The following is an 18,839-nucleotide window of genomic DNA, read 5'->3' as shown; positions in this document are numbered from 1 at the left end:
TACTTTTGTGTTTACCTAGCACACTTCCCCTATTAATTACATGATTGTGTGTGTGTGTGTATAGTGTGTATATATATATATATATATATATATATATATATATAATGGTTGTATCAGAGTTTCCTAGTTGTAAATCCACTGAAACTCTGATGTTTATCATAAAGTGCTCAATGCCAAGCAGAGCATAATAATAATAATAATAATATGCTTATTTATATAAACATTATTGGCTACATATTTGCATGCATGTTTCAGCTGCACCTCATCGAGAGATCGAGCCTCATCGAGTCTCCTTTGCTTTTGAAACCAAAATCAAGAACATGATTTCAAAAGCAGATGAGGCATGATGAGGCTGGATCTTTAAATGAGGTGCAGCTGAAACATGTATGCACATATGTAGCCAATAATGTTTGTAAAAATAAACAAATGTACTGTATTAGAGATATATAATAAGGAGTAAGATTGTACATCTAGAAAATAAAATAGGTTTAAGGCATCTAAAATTCATACTAGGACCCGTAATGAATAGAGTACTTGGTAAAATTCAGTTGTAAAGTTACTTTTCTGGAGGTTGAAGGTTCAATCTTCAGTGTGGGCAACACTCAAAATATACTTGCAGAATAACTTAGGACTTTTACAGTCATGGAATGAGAATATGCTGCCCCATGGATTAAATAAAGGGTTTTGTTTGAAATTCTGTGCAGATTCCTATGTCTGACAGAAAGATTCTTGAGCGACAAGATACACCTGAAGGTCAGAGGTTACATTGACAAAACATTGTGAAAATAACACCCAAGATGAGAACATTAGTCCAAAGAATCCAAATAATAACTTTTAATTTAGTTCATAAAATCATTTAGTTTATAAGATGGTATTAGATATGTCGCACACACACACATGCACACAAACATATCTCAATTACGCACCAGTTATGTGCCCTTGTGATTTTCGATTTGTCTGACAGGTGGCGTTCTCCACTTCCTGTTCCATTTTCTCTCTCTCTCTCTCTCTCTCTCTCTCTCTCTCTCTCTCTCTCTCTCTCTCTCATTTGAATTGTTGATGTGAAAATATGCTTTTTCCACATGCTTCGACAGGTGCATTATCATTACAAGGTAAGATAATACAATATGTACTAACAACTCTCATGCACACTCAGACACATATACACAATGAACTTATATGCACGTGTGTACACAAGATACTCTTATTGTTCTTACATATTTCAAGTTAAAAAAGATCTTATTTGTACATATTGTAATTCTGTTTTAACGTTCTCCCTTTTGATATCTCTCATTTAAATGTATTTCTCTTAATGTTGTAGTTCCCTTTTATTCAGAGTTGTACGAACATGTGTATTTTGGCTTACACAAGATCGGTGACGAATATCTCTTCTTAACATGCTTATTGACCTTACACAGACCGGTAAATTTTACACAACACACATACACACACATTCATCATCATGTGGACGACCTATAATCTTTTGGTTGCCATTGTTTTAATGGATGGCATCATTCTTTTGTGATGTCATCAATGATTTGTCTGGTGTCTTCAAACTTTTTTAATGGATGATGTAATCACTTTATGATACAAACTCTTTCTGATGTCTTTAATTTTTGCACTAAGACAATCAATCGTACAACATAAGATATTCAATGTAAGTGGTATATAATATAGATAATATGTATAACAAAAACTGGCCCAATGGGTCACGAGTGGTCTACTAACAAAATAAAAATTAAGTCAATGGATAATTGTTCTGACCCCCTTCCTATCAATATTATCAATAAAATGAAATGAAACCTTTTATTTTATTTTATTGTATTTTTTGTCAATGAAAAATTTTAGTTTTTTATTTCAATGTTGAACGAGTACAGCATTTAAGTAGGTTAGTTTGGAAGTCAATTTCTAGAAGCTGTCCAACACATGCCAGCATGTAAAACGGACGTTAAACCAAATATGATGATTGTCAGATGAATAAATTAGCAACCAACATTTAATACCTAATATATATATAACAAATACTGACCTGGTTATGGTCGGTTAAATAACAAAGATACAAATGAAATCAATAAATAATTGTTTAGGGTTTTTTTCTTTTACCAATAATAAAAAATAAATAAAAATAATTAAACCATTTAATTAATTATATTTGTCAGTTTTTTTTTTTCAAAGAGTACAATATTTAATAAATATTTTTCTGTATTTTTTTTTCTTTTTTGAGATTCGCATAAATGCATAAATTAATACTTAACATTACTTGTTTGTCTTCTATAATGACACACGTTGAAAAGAAGGTTTGTTGCCTGACTATAATTTGATCAAATCGTGCAATAATTGCGCTTGTATAGATTTGAACCTTTTTTGTTTCTCATGTCTTTAAATATTGTGGAATCTTTTGATTTGGTGAAGATTTTCAAATTTTTGTCTTTCATTTATTTTCAGGCTTCTTCAGAAAAAGAATCGTCCAACCAATTCTTGCCGGTTGTATGAGGTAAGTAATGACCCCACCTCCTCCCCCCACTCGGCTTGATCCCAGTATTTTGAATGACACGCCTTATTTCACAAAGAAGATAATGTTAATTTTTTACTTAAAAATTTTTGTTCTTGTCCAAAATTTGTTCAATATTAAAAAACAAAAATAAAGACCAATTTCTATGATGTACACATACTTGTGATGAAACAAAATATCATATTCTAAAAGTCATGTAAATTCATCAAGTAGTTTTATTTTTATAAATCATTTTTAAGTGATTGATGGGAATTCGTAGTCATTACAACATAAATCTTGTAAGTTTTTAATTATTGGTCAGTTATTTCCCTCTTCTTTTTTTCCCCTCGTAAAACAGTGGGACAGTAACTCCTCGGATATTCATTAAATTTGATTTTCTTTTTTAAAAATAAAACTACTTAATCAGTTTATGTGATTTTTGGAACATTTTTGTTTTATCACGTGTACATACAATTTACATGATTTTTGGAGCACTATTTTCGTTTCGTTATGCATATGTATGTACGTACATACCCTTTTTTTTCTCAATACAGAGAAATTCAGAACAACAATTGTAAGAGGTCCAGTTCACAGAGAATGGCCAACAAAAACATAAGATGTAGTGACAAAAACAGACTTAAGAGAAAGAGGGACAAATACTTGAACAAAAGTAGAAAGTCAATTTTTAGAAGCTGTCCAACACATGTCAGCATGTAAAATGGATGTTAAACCGAATATGATGATTGTCAAATGCATGAATTAGCAACCAAAATTACTGTTTCTATTAGCCCTGAAAACATGCTAATGTTCTAGGATATTTGTGGCCATGATGAGTGGACCAATAGCTGTCTAAACTTCTGGTGGTTGTGAGCAATAGCCTCTTTTGTGATGGACTTCTTCCGAGATGCCTCAGCAATTTTTTTTACCCAATAGATTGTCGAAAGGTCACACTAATGACTGTGAATAACTCCCTACTTGATGTTGAAACTACCTCCTGCTACTCTTCCAAGTCTTAAGAAGTAGGGGAGAAAGAGAAATAAATATGACAAAAAACAAAAGGGAATATGTTTATCAGCAAAGCAATGAAGAAGTTGTTCACCAAGGTACACCAAAAAATCCTAAATAGGATTGTTAATCAAGGTGTGGCACTGATTTAGGATAAAGGACTGAACAATGGAACTCAGTTATTTGTGGTCAGTTTTGGGGGTGGCAGTGTGTTTTAGGGATGGTTTACGGACAATTTTGGGTTTGCGAAAGTTGAGGACAGTTTTGAGTTTGAGACAGTTGACGGTAGATCGTGGCTTGGACCAGATCGAGATGAGCTGACATCAACTTATGAACAAAGATTCAATAGAATGTAGCTGCAGACTTTAGCGTGTTGAGGATCGATGGTGTCACACACAACTAGTGCAACTAATATTTAAAGAAAGTGTCAGAAGTTATGTTTCTTTTATGTTTTATTTTATTTTATATTTGTGAATCTGTGTGCGTAGTTCCATCGGCAGCCACCAATGTGAGAGGAGACCATGATGACCACACAGCCAGAAGAGAAGATAAAAGAAAAGAGAACCACAGCACACATTAGAATCAACAACCATCGTCCAGTGGTGGATGTGTAGTGAAATCACTTTGCCGGTTTTAGTTGTGAATGTGCTCTTGCTGCTCGCTGTTACTTTGATGGGTGGGGGAGAAGGTTCAGAAAGCTGTTGCTAATCCTTACATCTAGTCAGCACATTTCTTTACGGACTCTGGTCAAGATCTTTTCAGCTTATGTTTGCTTTACCATTTTGCATGGTAACGAAACATGGGTCCATAACATTTCCAATTTACAACAGTTTTAGCATAATGACTGTCATGGTATTGTTGGAATTCCTTGCACACAGCATGCCACTTCCTGTATCAACTCTAAAACATGCATGCAAGATTAAAAATAGTCATCTGAATAATCCAAATAATACATTCGTCTTCCTATCATCGCTGCAAATAACTTTCAATTCTTCTGCTGTGTATCTAGGGTCAGGTGTAATTCAATGAAGTTTCTTTCCAAGAATTTTTAATCTGTAGAACATATTACCATGGGACTGCTTCCCTGGAGATTACAACATAGTTGTCTTCAAATACAATATAAATAAATACTTGTTCTCCAAAAGTAATCAAATTTTGTTCATTCCATTCATCATTTTCAATCTTCTCGTCATTCTTTATTGCTCAACTGATGATTCATCCACCTTGTTAGACTTATCCTCGAGTCTCGAGTTGCTTTTAGCTTTGATATGTAGTACATCATCAGAGAAAAAAAAAATATATATATATATATGGTTTGGCATCTACACATTAGATGGTTTAAGTTATATATATATATATATATATATATATATATATATATATTTGTGATTGTTGTTTTTTCAAGCGATAAATACGGTTAATTTTGGCTCCGCCTTGAAGCTCATTTTTTTATTTACTTAGAAAGTCGCCCTTTAATTTGTTTGGACGTATATAACAATTTTATTTATTTATTATTTTTAAAACAGTAATCTACGTACACGCGTGTTTCGAGGTAATTACCTCTCGTCAGCGTAGCTCAACCGTTTCTAGGGATCGAACGTCAGACCATGTTTACCACAGTCTGGTGCCTTAACCGTTAGGCCACAAACCCTAGATGACTTTACTGTTTATTTTAACGCTTATAAATTTAGATTTGTTATCGTTGTTTTTTCAAGCGATAAATACGGTTAATTTTGGCTCCGCTTCGAAGCTCATTTTTTATTTACTGAGAAAGTCGCCCTTTAATTTGTTTGGACGTATATAACAATTTTATTTATTTATTATTTTTAAAACAGTAATCTATGTACATGCGTGTTTCGAGGTAATTACCTCTCGTCAGTGTAGCTCAACTGTTTCTAGGGATCGAACAATTAGTGTTGAAACAATTAATTGAGAATGGGAAAAATCAGAACTTTTGGGAGCATCAGAACCAAAAAAATTTGTGCCTATTTTCTGATGCCAATAACAATTCTTTTAATTTATTTTTTTGCTTAAAACAAATTCTTCCATTACTGTAATGATAAAATGATATTTTAGTTCTGAATTTTTTAGATGACATGATTGTATTATTTGGATTAATCAGATTAATGTTCGCATCTTGAGTGTTATTTGCACAACATTTCAGTCTATATAATCTCTGACCTTCTTTAGGTATGTAAGTTGCCATGTTTGGTAAAGGAAAAACACAGTTAACTTCCTTTCTGCCTCCCAGCAATTGAGAACCTAAACCATCTAATGTGTAGATGCCAAAACTTATTGGCAGATGGTCTTTACACTGTCCGCCACAAAAAAGTATGTACATACCTCTATTGAAAGATCTGTGGAGAGATGCAACTTGACAGATTATCAAACATCTGGGAACATGAACTATCACTGATAACGTCACACAGAAAAGTGACATTGTCCTATAACAAAGACATAAAGGCAGGCAGATACATAAAAGACAAGGCCATTAAACCAGACATTGTAATATGGAACAAACCTGAAAGAACTGCGCTCATTATTGATGTCATCATCCCAAATGATATGGCCTTAATAGAACTGAACGGGAAAAGATAACAAGATATCAGAACCTAAAGAATTATTTAAAAACGACATGGTCCTTTAAAGAAATCAACATTATACCAGTTGTGATAATGAAAAAAAAGATTTAAAGAAATACTTGGAAACAATCTCTGGAAGGCCTAGCTGGCATGAAATACAGATAGCAACTATAAACGGTGAAGTGAATAGTATCAGTAAGTAAAGAATTGCCTTTTAGAAAGGTTTTGTTAACTGTAAAATACACGTACGCTCTTGAAAGGATCGAGCGGGAAAATGAAACAGAGGGCGCTTTTATTATGAATGTCAATCCCAAGGGGGATAACTCTTAACAACAAATTAAATCATAACATTTTCCCCGTCCTAAAGTATTCAAGTAAGGGGTAATTAATTATAGACAAATTTTTTTTTTTTTTTTTTTTTTTTTTACAATCACATAAGAATCATTTTATTTACAAATAACATATGAACCCAAACTGCAGTTTTTTCAGTATTTAGTCACAAAATCCTTATATTTACTAGGGAATTGTCGAACTCGGGACGACCTCCGCACAGATTGGCAGGAATGCTGATTTTCAGTATTATTTTTTAGTGAAATCTGATTTTCTTCAAGATCAGACGATTGATTTTTGTCTTCCTCATGACCAATGTTTTCATTAGTAGAAGGTTCAAATAAAGTCTCTGAAGTAGTAGGATTATTATTAGAGTTTTCTTCATTTGATGAGTTTGGAGCTAAGTCTCGAACGTTGACAGTGGTTTCAGTACCACAAGGTAGTTGAACATAAGCGTAGTGGGGGTTGACATCTATTAGGGTGGCAGGCGTTACAGGAGGGTCATGTTTACTTGTTTTAGTGTGGTTTCTAATATATATTGGGCCTGGTTTAACCCAAGAAGGAATTGAAATTCCGGAAGCAGATTTACGACTATATTTAAATAGTCTATCATGGGGAGTCATATTAGTGGCAGTACAAAGTAATGATCTAATTGAATGAAGTGCGTCCGGTAGTATGTCTTCCCAATAAGGTAGTTTCATTTGATTAGAATGTAATGTTGTTTGAATGGCCTTCCATAAGGTACCGTTGAGTTTTTCAATCTGTCCATTACCTTCAGGATGATATCTACTTGTTTTAAAAGTAGCAATTCCTTTTTTGTGTAAAAAATCCTTTATTTCTCTTGCTAAGAAATCAGAAGCATGGTCAGTATGTATCATGTCAGGCAAACCAAAAATTGAAAAGAGTTTGTTTAGACAGTGGATAATGGTTTTGCTTGTCATATCTCTGCAAGGAAAAGCGAAAGGAAAACGGGAATACTCATCAATTAGAGTAAGTAAATATTTGTTGCCATGTATAGAAGTAGGTAGAGGGCCTTTAAAATCAAGATTTAATCGTTGAAAAGGTAATATGGCTTGAATGAGAGTCCCTCCATTGGTATTGGCGAATTTGGGTTTCAGTAATTGACAGGATGAGCAAGAGTCAGTAATATTCTTAATTTGATCCAAAGTAAAAGGGAGGTTCCTCGTTCTTATAAAATGGCTTAGTCTTGAAACACCAGGATGACATAATTGTTTATGTAAATCACGAAGATCTTGTAGATTGTAAGTAAGAGCAGAGATGCGAGAGAATGTGTCAGCAGCAATATTTTCAGGTCCAGGTCGATAAACTATAGTGAAATTGTATTGGGATAATTCTATACGCCAACGACATATTTTGTCATTCTTAATTTTTGATTTTCTTTTATTGTCGAATATGAAGCTGATGCTCTTCTGATCTGTGATGACTTTAAAGTGCCTGCCGAGTAGAAAATGTCGCCACTTACGGAGAGCTTCTACAATAGCGGCTGCCTCTTTTTCTACTGCATGGTGCTTAATTTCGTTAGTATTGAGAGTTCTTGAAAAAAATGCAATAGGACGACCTTCTTGATTTAGTGTTGCAGCAATGCAATAGTTACTAGCGTCCGTTTCTACTTCAAATTCTTTATTTGGATCTACCGTTATTAAAGTGGCGTCTTTTAGATCATTTTTCAATGTTTGAAAAGATTTTAATACAGATGGAGGTAGTGGAAATTCTTTGTTTTGATTTAGTAATAAAATTTTATCAGAAAATTTTTTAATGAATTTGCAGTAATAGGAAAACATTCCAACTATTCTTTTTTGAGATTTAAGATTCAGCGGAGGTGGCATTTCGAGTAATGGTTTTAGTCTTTGATAATCGGGAGCTATTTGATTATTTTCTATGGTGTAGCCGAGTAGAGTAATAGAACTAGAAGAAATTATGCTTTTATTTTCATTTAAAGTGATGTTATATTGTTTAGCAATTTTGTAGAATTTTTGAAGATTGTAATCGTGTTCTTCTTGATTTTTTCCACATATAGTTACGTTATCAACATACACAAAGGTATCGGTTAGATTTTCTTTTTCTATAATATAGTCTATGCTCCTCTGGAAAGCACTTACTCCATTGGTGACGCCAAAAGGAAGACGAGTAAATTGAAAAAGTTTGCCACTTACTTCAAACGCAGTGAATTTACGATCAGCATGATTTATAGGTATTTGGTGATAAGCAGATTTTAGGTCGAGAGTAGAGAAGATGTTATATTGAGCGATGTCGTCTACCATCTTATTGATATTAGGCATTGGGTAAGCGTCTAGTTCCGTGAATCTATTAATGGTATCGCTGTAGTCGACTACCATTCTTTTCTTATGATTCTCATTCGAAGTTACAAGAACTTGCGCTCGCCACGGAGATATCGAAGGTTCAATTATGCCTTCTTTCAACATTCTAGCAGTCTCTTCTTTTATGAATTTGTTGGCGGCAAAAGTGTAACGTCGGGATTTTGTCGCAATAGGAGTAGTATGAGGAGAAAGATTAGAAAAGAGAGGAGGGGGTGGAACGTTTATGGTAGGAAAAAAATTATTCGTGTTTATAGCTCCAATTATAAGTTTGTCTCTAGGACCGTCGAATTTAAGTGTTACTTTTTTATATTTTTTAAAAATATCTTTTCCGATTATTAAATCAATGAAAAGGTTTTCAATGATTTCAATTGTTATTCCAGAATGGGTTTTATCTTTCAGTATTAAATCCACGACAGCTTTGCCAGTTATTTTAGCATGTTGATCGGAAGCAGCCAGAGCTATAGTTTTGTTTTTAGGTATTGTGAAGAGTTTAAGTTTTTTAGCAGTATTTTCATTAATGAATGTTTTTACACTGCCGGAGTCCACCATAGCGTTCACGAAGTGCCCGTTAATTTGGCATTGAGTGAATGTGACATCTTTGGAGTTAGTTCCTAGTCAGGATAGAGAAGGTGAGGGGTAGTCAGAGTCGTCATAAAGAACAGCAGTATGAGTGTTAGAAATAGAAGATTTACACACTTTAGCCCAATGACCATTTTTTTTGCATTTTTTACATTCGGCGTTTCGTGCAGGACATAAATATCGAGGATGACGTGATTTTCCACAGAAAAAACAAACCCCTTTTGGATGCATATTTTCTTTAGTCACAGCTATACGATTGTAGCCCGAAGGATTATTTGTAGCTGCTACAGTAAAGTTATTTGCGTAGCTTATCGAATGCTTTTCTGCTTGTTCAAGAGATCTGGCCGTGGCATATGTGTCTTGTAAAGTCAGGATGGGTTTTTCTAACAGTCGTTGTCGGATGGACGAAGAAGAAATTCCACCGATGAAAGCTTCCCGAATGTATTGATTTTTGTTTTCTTCAGCAGAAACCGCTTCGAAGTTACATGTTTTGGCAAGCATTTCCAATTGTAGTATGAAGGCATCTATATTTTGTGTTGTTTGTTGCTTCGTCGTCATCAATCGATATCTATTATAAACAATATTTTCAGGTTTTAAATAAGCGGCGTCCAATGTTCTTAATGCACTATCGTAGTCGGTTTTATCGCTTATTAAATCGAAAACAGAGGCTGAAATACAATTGATCAAGGCAAAGAAATTATCTGAAGTGTTTTCGATTAATCCGTTATTATGTGAGCGGATATAATTCTGGAGGGTTAATTTCCAATGCCTATAGGATTTTTCGGAATTAGGGCATGTAGGTTCCACCTCGAATCTGTCGGGACGTAAGATTCGATCCATTATTTTTTTTTTTTTTTTTTTTACAGTTAATAAAATTGAAGTGAATAGTATCAGTAAGTAAAGAATTGCCTTTTAGAAAGGTTTTATTAACTGTAAAATACACGTACGCTCTTGAAAGGATCGAGCGGGAAAATGAAACAGAGGGCGCTTTTATTATGAATGTCAATCCCAAGGGGGATAACTCTTAACAACAAATTAAATCATAACAAACGGAACAGTGTTTATTCTTAAAAGAGTACTTGGATATAAATTCAAACCATAATGAAATCAAATGTTAGCTCCAGGATGGAATTAGCTCCCCTGATCTCTTAAACTAAGTAAAATAAAGAAATATGAGAATATTGGTCCGATTAATTAAAAAAATGGAAACTGATAAATATTTATTGATTTTTAAACTACCAGTAAAACTAAAATCTATAGATCAACCTGCACAAATGTATTTTTAGGTTTTGAAAAAGTATCTATACATTTAACATGCGTTTTTACAGTAACTGGGTGGGGGAGATAATTCTATAGTTAAATATTTAAAGATTTAAAAATAATCAGAATTGAGAATTTAGAAATTAATCTAGAAAAATATTGGAATCGTCCCATCGCTAATATATATCTTCTATTATATGAAAGGAACTTTGTATGTGCGAGTTTGTTCTGTATGGACTTCTAAATGACTGAGTCGTTTTTTTTTTTTAATTTCACACCAATGTAGTTTATGTGCCTGGCAGTATTCTTAGATAGGTTTTGTATTGGAATGTCTTTGATAAATATCGATAATAGAAAAAAATCTGATGAAAGAAGAAACAAGCGATTTTGACTAAAGTTATATAGCATAACATCACAAGTGTATTTGAGAAGATTTATTACTGCACAAGCAGAAAGTGCAGGCATATAGAATCAATAGTAGGTTCTTTGATATGACAAGGGTGCATTCAAAATGAATGTTTCTGTTTAGAGCACAATTAAAACCTGATATTTGATTATTGCATTTTAAACTTTAATTCAAGTCATTATATATAAAAATGATTTTATAAAATCAACACTAGGTTCTCAACAGTGCAATGTAGACTACAATGTATTGTGGAATAAGTTACTGTGGGAAGGCGTGTGAAACTTCCTCCCAGTGCACTGCAATGAGTCCCCAACTAGAGCAGACATTTAATCAATTTGATTGAAAAATGAGTGATTTTACAGATTGTGATGACAATAAAATATGGGAGGATGAAACATTCATTGATCCTCATTCAATGCTAGGCAACGTTGGATCTCCCTGCTAGTTTTTATATAAAATCTCAATCCTCATTTAAAAAATTTATAACATACCTAAGGCATATTTGATGAAAACCATTAGATATTTTTTTGTTTGTTCCGTATATAGTTATTTTTTTAAAAATCTTCCTTTTCTAAAATTTCTCTTTAATTCATGAATTGTCTTGTTGTAGAACCCAGCCTTATCTGGTGAGTTTGTGTCATCTGAGCCGCCTTCTTCTCCGCCCGCGTCAAGCAGGCAGTTGGAAGAGACCAGTGCTCAGGCGTCCCCAACTGACAAATCCGAGGAGACTGAAGAAGAGAATGTTGTCTCAAGGACGTTTGTTAACACAAAACAGCGGGAAATTAAGAAGAAATTTGAGGAGAAACAGAGAAGCGAAGCTCAGCGGTTGGCCATCTTAGAGAAGAAGAACCAGAAAACGGTAAGCAACCAAATTGGCGTACCATGTCGGTGTCTTGTTTAATACGTATGAATTTCCCCACTAAAACATGTATTACTCAAGGCGAAAAGCTAATTAAAATGTCTGGCAAAAGATTCCTCAATTTTCTTCTGGCAATGGATTCTGCAAGAACTAAATAAATGGATTTTCTCTTAAGATATTAAAATATTGTATTTCTTTTCTGTTCTCTGTTTCAGGCTCGAGCACTTGTTCTTCAACAGATAGCTGATGATAGAGAACAACAGAAGAAACATTTTTCCAATACAAGTGCCGTTGGTGCCGCAGCATCGCCAACCTCACCTACAACAGGCGCCTCAACAACACCTGTGCCACCGGTAGCAACAGCAGCAACTTCTTCTACAGAGGATGGGGAACAATCGAGCCCAACTTCACCCACATGCAATATTCAGGTAATAATTGTATGTGCATGTGAAATATATTATACTAGCAGGCCGGCCGGCATTGCTTGGTCATAAAATATGCTTAAATATGATATTTTCGTTAATGCAGATTTTGTATTTATTATCATATTAGACTACCCGTGACCCGTTGGGTCAGTACGTTATATTAGCTATGGAATTCATGTATGAGTGTGACACTTGTGACGTAAAGAAAATAGTTTTTTTTTTGACATAACAAAAGCATTTCTATGAAAGTATATTAAAATGAAAAATCACGGACGGATCACTCAAACATGAAAAATAAAATCCTCCCTATTTGTGTAAAGTTACCTATTTTTCCAAATAATCGCTCGAAAATCGAAAATTAAACATGATTTTCCTACGAATCGAACGCCAACGAAAGTCATTTAGTAGCAAAAACGCACATGAACCTACCGATGAGAAATATAAGAATGAAAAACCCATATTGGAATCCTTCAACCAAATTATAGAAACTTGAAATCTAAAAAAAAATAATTAATAAAACCTGAAGCAAAAAAATAAAACCTAAATAAATAAAATAACAAACAATACTAAACCAATCCGATACTCCCAGTCATGCAAAATGCTCTATGACTCTTAAATGAAAACTGAAACTATCTCCCCCTGAATAGTAGAAACACTGACAACTTCTATTTGCATCGAGTGAAAACTTGCCTAAATATCTATTTACTTAATTATACATACGAAATACACCATAACTTAAAATGTACCTCCAGTTACACCCTGAGTGTACTGCACCTACACCGTAACCTTCGTAAATCTAAATATACAGTGACTGGGCAAAATTTCTTAGTTCAATTCCTAATACCTACTCAAACTATAACGTTATCCTGAACCCAAACTAACATAAAGTTAAAAAAAAAAAAAAAAAAAAAAAATGGAAAAACCTAAGGTAAAAGTCCTAATCCGCACTAACGCTTTTCTAACAAGCCTCCCCACAAAACTGCTTCCACTGCATGCCTCTAAATCACTTTGAGGAGTGTAACTATTCATTAGATATATAACCTCTACAAACTAACCCTGTAACATTAACTAACCATGCGGGGTCGCAGAAATACCTGGAGAAGGACCCAGGCGCGGAGCAAACCCTCTCAGGGCTGATGGACCCAGTAGATCTTCCCAGACCACCCGTCTAGGAGAAGGAAAACTCTGAAACTAAACCAAAGGGGAGGGAGGCCTCTCCAGTCTTGGACAACAACCTTCCTAGAGCTGGTGACTCAAACAAATTACCGGTCTGCAAACCTAAATTGCTTAAGGAGTAGATAGGCTCTGTCTATTGCCGGCTTCCATACTCCTTCTTTGCCTATTAGTCAGGCGCAGAGACACTATCACAAGTGAATCGACAAAGCACTTAGTGGTAGATTTTGTTTCTTGTCTAGGGCATTGAATGCCGTTCGCCCACTCCCGACACATCCCACCCCTCATAACTGGGCACTTGGGAGTGCTTGAGTATCACGCATGCCTGTGCAATTAGATTGGGGTGATCTTCTGATGGACTGAGGGTACCGGATTGACAGTTCCTGGCTGCTGTTTCCGACTGGTAGTACAGGAGCCCTAACTCTTTGGTAGCGCTTAGAGCGGCTGCTCCATCAACAGTTGTATAATATCGGGATGTTTGTAGTGGAAAGGGACCCTGCATTCATCCCCTAGTTGAAGAAAGGTCAGCTAATGGTCTGCTTGTTTTGCATGTCTTGTTCAGCTCCGCCTCACCTAACTGAAACTCTTTAAAAACATGATGACACTACAATAAAAAAATAAGCTTAAACCAGGCCTAGGGACAAACAAATCCAACTTGCCTCCTCCCTTGAGGCTTGCATTCACTAACATCCGTTGGCTTAGAACTAATTTAGCTGATGTTGAAGCATTTCTCCTAACAAATACCCCGGATATCTTAGCACTAAGCGAGACTAACCTACACTCCTCCATCCCCTCTAACTACTTTAACATGCCTGGCTATCTCCCACTCTGCCATAAGGACTCTGACAGACATATGCACGGACTTGGAATCTACATTCGTAACACCCTCCCCCTGACTAGAAAAACAAACCTAGAAACGGACGATCAAGCCTTTATGTGCTTTAGACTAAACATACAACACAACATTAGCTACTTTTATTTTCTCTACCGCTCTTGCTCGACCCAGGACTGCACCATAATAAACAAAGTCTCTGACAGTATAGACACAGCACTCTCCCTCGACACTAGCGCACAAGTACATGTATTTGGTGACTTTAATGTTCACCACAAAAACTGGCTTGGATTCTCTACTCACACAGATGCAGGGGGCAGCACAACACATAGTTTTGCTATATCTCACTCCCTATCACAAATGGTTACGTTTCCAACCCGTTTCCCTGACCAGCAAGAACAACAAGCATCACTTCTAGATCTTTTTCTGACTACAGTTCCCGAGGATTGTACAACAAATTCTGACAGCCCACCTGGGAACGCTGACCATGAAGTGATAATGGTAGGAATCGCCCTAAATTCTAGACCCAAAACTGAAGAGCCAGTGCTCAAAACAACGAGATATTATAAAAAGGCTGACTGGGAAGCCATCAGAGATCTTATCAGAGATGCCCCATGGAGAAATATTTTTCTCTTCCTGCTGAACAGTGCGCAAATGAGACCACTGAATGGTTCAAAACAGCAATGGAAGCACATGTTCCCATGCGGAAATTTTATAGCAAACCCCCCTCTCCCCAATGGTTTACTTCGACTTGCGCAACTGCCATTGCTCAAAGGCAGCATGCATACCACAGATTTAACCGACATAAGTCCAGTTCAAACAGACAGAAGTATATAGAAGCTAGAAGTAACGTTAAGAAAGAAATAGTGACAGCTAAGAGAGAATTTACTGAAACCACAAAAAACGCATCGAAGCATAAAAATTAGGAAATCGTGACTTCTGGAAAATCTACAACAATGTAGTAAATAATGGACAATCAACAATTCCCCTGCTAACCAACAATCACGAGGTTGTTTGCTCAGCAACTGACAAGGCTAATATGCTTGCCAGCCAGTTTGCCTCAAACTCCACACTGGTACCTTCCAACCACCCTCTCCCTGACTTTCCTTTGTGGACAGACGCCACGCTAGACGATCTAAAAATCACCCCTGCTCAGGTGCATGCCATCATAAAAAACCTTGACACTTCAAAAGCATGTGGACCCGATCTCATCCCAGCTGTGCTATTAAAAAAGTGCTCAGCCGAAGTAGCTCCAGTTCTCTCCAAACTCTACAACAAATGCCTTAATGAATCATGCTTTCCAGGCTGTTGGAAAACTGCTTCTGTGGTACCAATATTCAAGAATTCTGGCGAAAGAACTGACCCATCAAATTATCGCCCCATTAGCCTCCTCCCACTTTTCGCCAAAATATTTGAGACCATAATTAACCATGCTCTAGTCCATAAGCTTACAGATGCTAAACTTCTGACTGACAAACAATATGGATTTAGACAAGCCCGTTCCACAGCAGACATCCTCACTGCAATCTCTGAACGTATATACCATTCACTGGACAAAGCGGGGGAGGGCAGAGCGGTAGAATATTTGCATGAATATAATTACACATAATAGTTAATTAAAGATGATCATATCATAAGAAAACCTAAAATCTAATAGATAATTAATTAAAATGAATGTTTAAAAGAATATGAAAATTAGCTACATCATTTTGCAGATGAATGCAATTCCACAATCCATATATAAAAGTTTTAGTTTCTTATTAAATAGATTGAAAAGAGGCTTGCCTTTTTTCTATTGTCCTTGGCCTTCGGGCCGGGATCAAAGTGTAGTATCTCTTCCGACAGGTAACCCCACATATCAGACCTTGGTCAATGTAGGGGCAACCCTTCATACCAATTGTCACTATCCAGCTCCCCTACTCCCCGGGGAGTTGGTCCCCATTTCCCCTTCACTCCTCACATTAAAAATCGGCCTTGTGCCTAATTTGCTCGGTGGGGGAGCAAATAAACACCCTGTTATTCTTGGCCTTCGGGCCAGGATCAAAGTGTAGTATCTGTTCCGGCAGATGCTGCAAGCAAAGACCATTGCCCTTGTGGCAATCTTCTGGTCCATGTAGGGGCAACCCTACTTGGGCCAGCTGGCAAATCACTATCCAGCTCCCATTTCCCACCTCTCGGAAGCTGGTCCCCTTTTCCCTTCCCCGTCTCCTTCACTCCTCACATTAAAAATCGGCCTTGTGCCTAATTTGCTCGGTGGGGGGAGCAAATAAATATTGCCAGGATCAAAGTGCAGTATCTGCCGGAACAGATACTGCAAGCAAAGACCATTATAAGACCTTGGTCAATATAGGGGCAACCCTTTATACCAATTGTCACTATCCAGCTCCCCTACTCCCCGGGGAGTTGGTCCCCATTTCCCCTTCACTCCTCACATAAAAAATCGGCCTTGTGCCTATTTTTCTCGGTAGGGGAGCAAATAAATACCTTGCCTTTTTTCTGTTGTTCTCGGCTTTCGGGCCAGGATCAAAGTGTAGTATCTATTCTGCAGATGCTGCACTTAAGATAATTTGTACCAGTCAATGGAGGGGAAACCCTCTATACTGGGACAATTATTATTTTTGGTAACCAGAGTACCCCCTTTTTGCCTACTTTTAGGGGAGCTGATTTTTACCCCACATTAAAAACGGCCTTGTGTCTACTTTGCTTTGGTGGGGAAGCAAATAAATACAATAAATAGAAAAAAGGGTTTTAATATGAATTACATACATTCGTATACACAAAAAAAAAGCACAAAATTTATAGGAGTATAGATTATATTATATCTCCTGCATTTTTTTCTTGTTGGATTTTCAGTCAAACCCAAATAGAAATCTATCTGACATATCTACATTTTTAGGAAGGAGTTAAAAAATGAAAAAAAAAAAAAAAATTCTGGTTGATTTTAAAATACAATTTTTTTTAAGCTTTGATTTGTTAAGTTTGAAGAATAGATAACAAAAAAAAACAAAAAAACAAATAAAAAAAAAACCCGGTTCCTTAATAAAAAATGCATGTGATGTTTTGTTTTGTCTATGAGCACAAATTAACTATATGACTTGACAACTGCTTTTAAACTTTTATTCAAGATGAAATTTATTTCTAATCAACAATTTAAAGGTTTCAAAATGGAAACCTTAAAGGAAAACCTCCAATCTGCTACCAAGACTAAGCTTGTTTCTTTTAATAATTACATGAAACCTTCTCAACTAGAATAGCTACGGCTAAAGATACATTACCTGAAAGAACTTTATTCTAACTCCTCAGCTTAATGTTCACAGGAAACATGAGTTGGAACAGATACATTGAGAGCATTGCCAAGGCTGCTGCGAAGAAGGTGGGCTCTCTCTACCGTGCTAGACAGCTACTTATGCCTGAAAGTATCTTGTACCTCTATAAGGCCACCATTCACCCATGTATGGAGTATTGTTGTCACATTTGGGCTGGTGCATCTGCTACTTGTCTCTCACTCCTGGACAGGGTTCAAAAGAGAGTCGCCAACCTGATAGGTCCTGAACTGTCATCTAAGCTTCAACCTCTGTACCACCAATGAAATGTTGCATCCCTTTGCCTGTTCTACAAGTATTTTAATGGTGGATGCTCTGATGAACTACAAACCCTTGTACCCCTCGACGTAAATACCGCTGACAAACCTGACAAGAAACAAAATCCCACCCCGACACAGTAGAGATCCCTAGATGTAAGAAAGCCTTCTACTCTAATAGTTTCTTCCACAGAACTGCTAAACTTTAGAATTCCCTTGTGGGTTCCTGCTTTCCCAACTGTACTGACATGCAGAAGTTCAAGTGTAACATGAACAGACATCTTATTGCTCAACTTCTGTCCCTGATAGTAACCCCCTACATCAAAGTGGCACTGTGCCTTGTTTGGGGTGAAAAAAATGGAATTAAAAAAAAACCAACAAACTCCTACTTAAAGAAATGGGTATCCTTTACTTATTTAAATAAAAGTTCAACAACCAGCAGAATAAACACTGAATACAATCCCAAATCTCACACCCTCACACCCTACCTGGAAAGCATATCCCTGAGTGACAACAAGACTTGCATCCAAGATTACCTGGAGCTTTCATATTAAAAAGAATTTGAAAAAGTCAAATCCCGCCAAATAAAAAAAACTCGAAAATCACAAAACAAAGGACGATAAACCCCATGACCAACACCCACTAATAAGAGCCATTGTCAGTGTAAGCAACCAACAGCCCCCCCCCCCCGGAATTAGTACTAAACAAAGGTATAAATTTTGCCACAACAATCCAGTGTGTTCCATACGTAGACATACTAGCCTCAATAGAGGAAGCAGCTTTGAATCTATCCAACGCACAAGGGGTTGAAATAAGATGGAAAATGAGACAAGCACTAGAAAAAACAAAACTTAATCTTTAAAATGAGGAATTATTAACCATAACGTCACTACGCAAAGATGATATCATACTACCTATTTTTGTTTATTGCCATTAAAGAAACTGAATTACATTTGATTCTCGTTTGTTTTCTATCAC

At 36.0% G+C, this 18,839-nt stretch overlaps 1 protein-coding gene across 2 annotated transcripts in view; it reads left to right on the top strand.

Annotated features, from left to right (window-relative positions):
* Window positions 1–18,839, top strand: part of LOC145291153 (uncharacterized) — a 318,145-nt gene that overhangs the window by 124,666 nt on the left and 174,640 nt on the right. For both annotated transcript variants that reach the window (XM_080136682.1, XM_080136681.1), the window contains exons 3-5: window positions 2,446–2,494; window positions 11,603–11,851; window positions 12,067–12,279. In XM_080136682.1, the coding sequence (XP_079992808.1) occupies window positions 2,446–2,494; window positions 11,603–11,851; window positions 12,067–12,279 (511 nt within the window). The remainder of the gene's footprint in view (window positions 1–2,445; window positions 2,495–11,602; window positions 11,852–12,066; window positions 12,280–18,839) is intronic.

This window comes from Euprymna scolopes, chromosome 12, assembly GCF_053919585.1.
Source record: "Euprymna scolopes isolate OS-2025 chromosome 12, ASM5391958v1, whole genome shotgun sequence".
Taxonomy (NCBI): domain Eukaryota; kingdom Metazoa; phylum Mollusca; class Cephalopoda; order Sepiida; family Sepiolidae; genus Euprymna; species Euprymna scolopes.
This window is presented reverse-complemented; position numbering and strand designations above follow the sequence as displayed.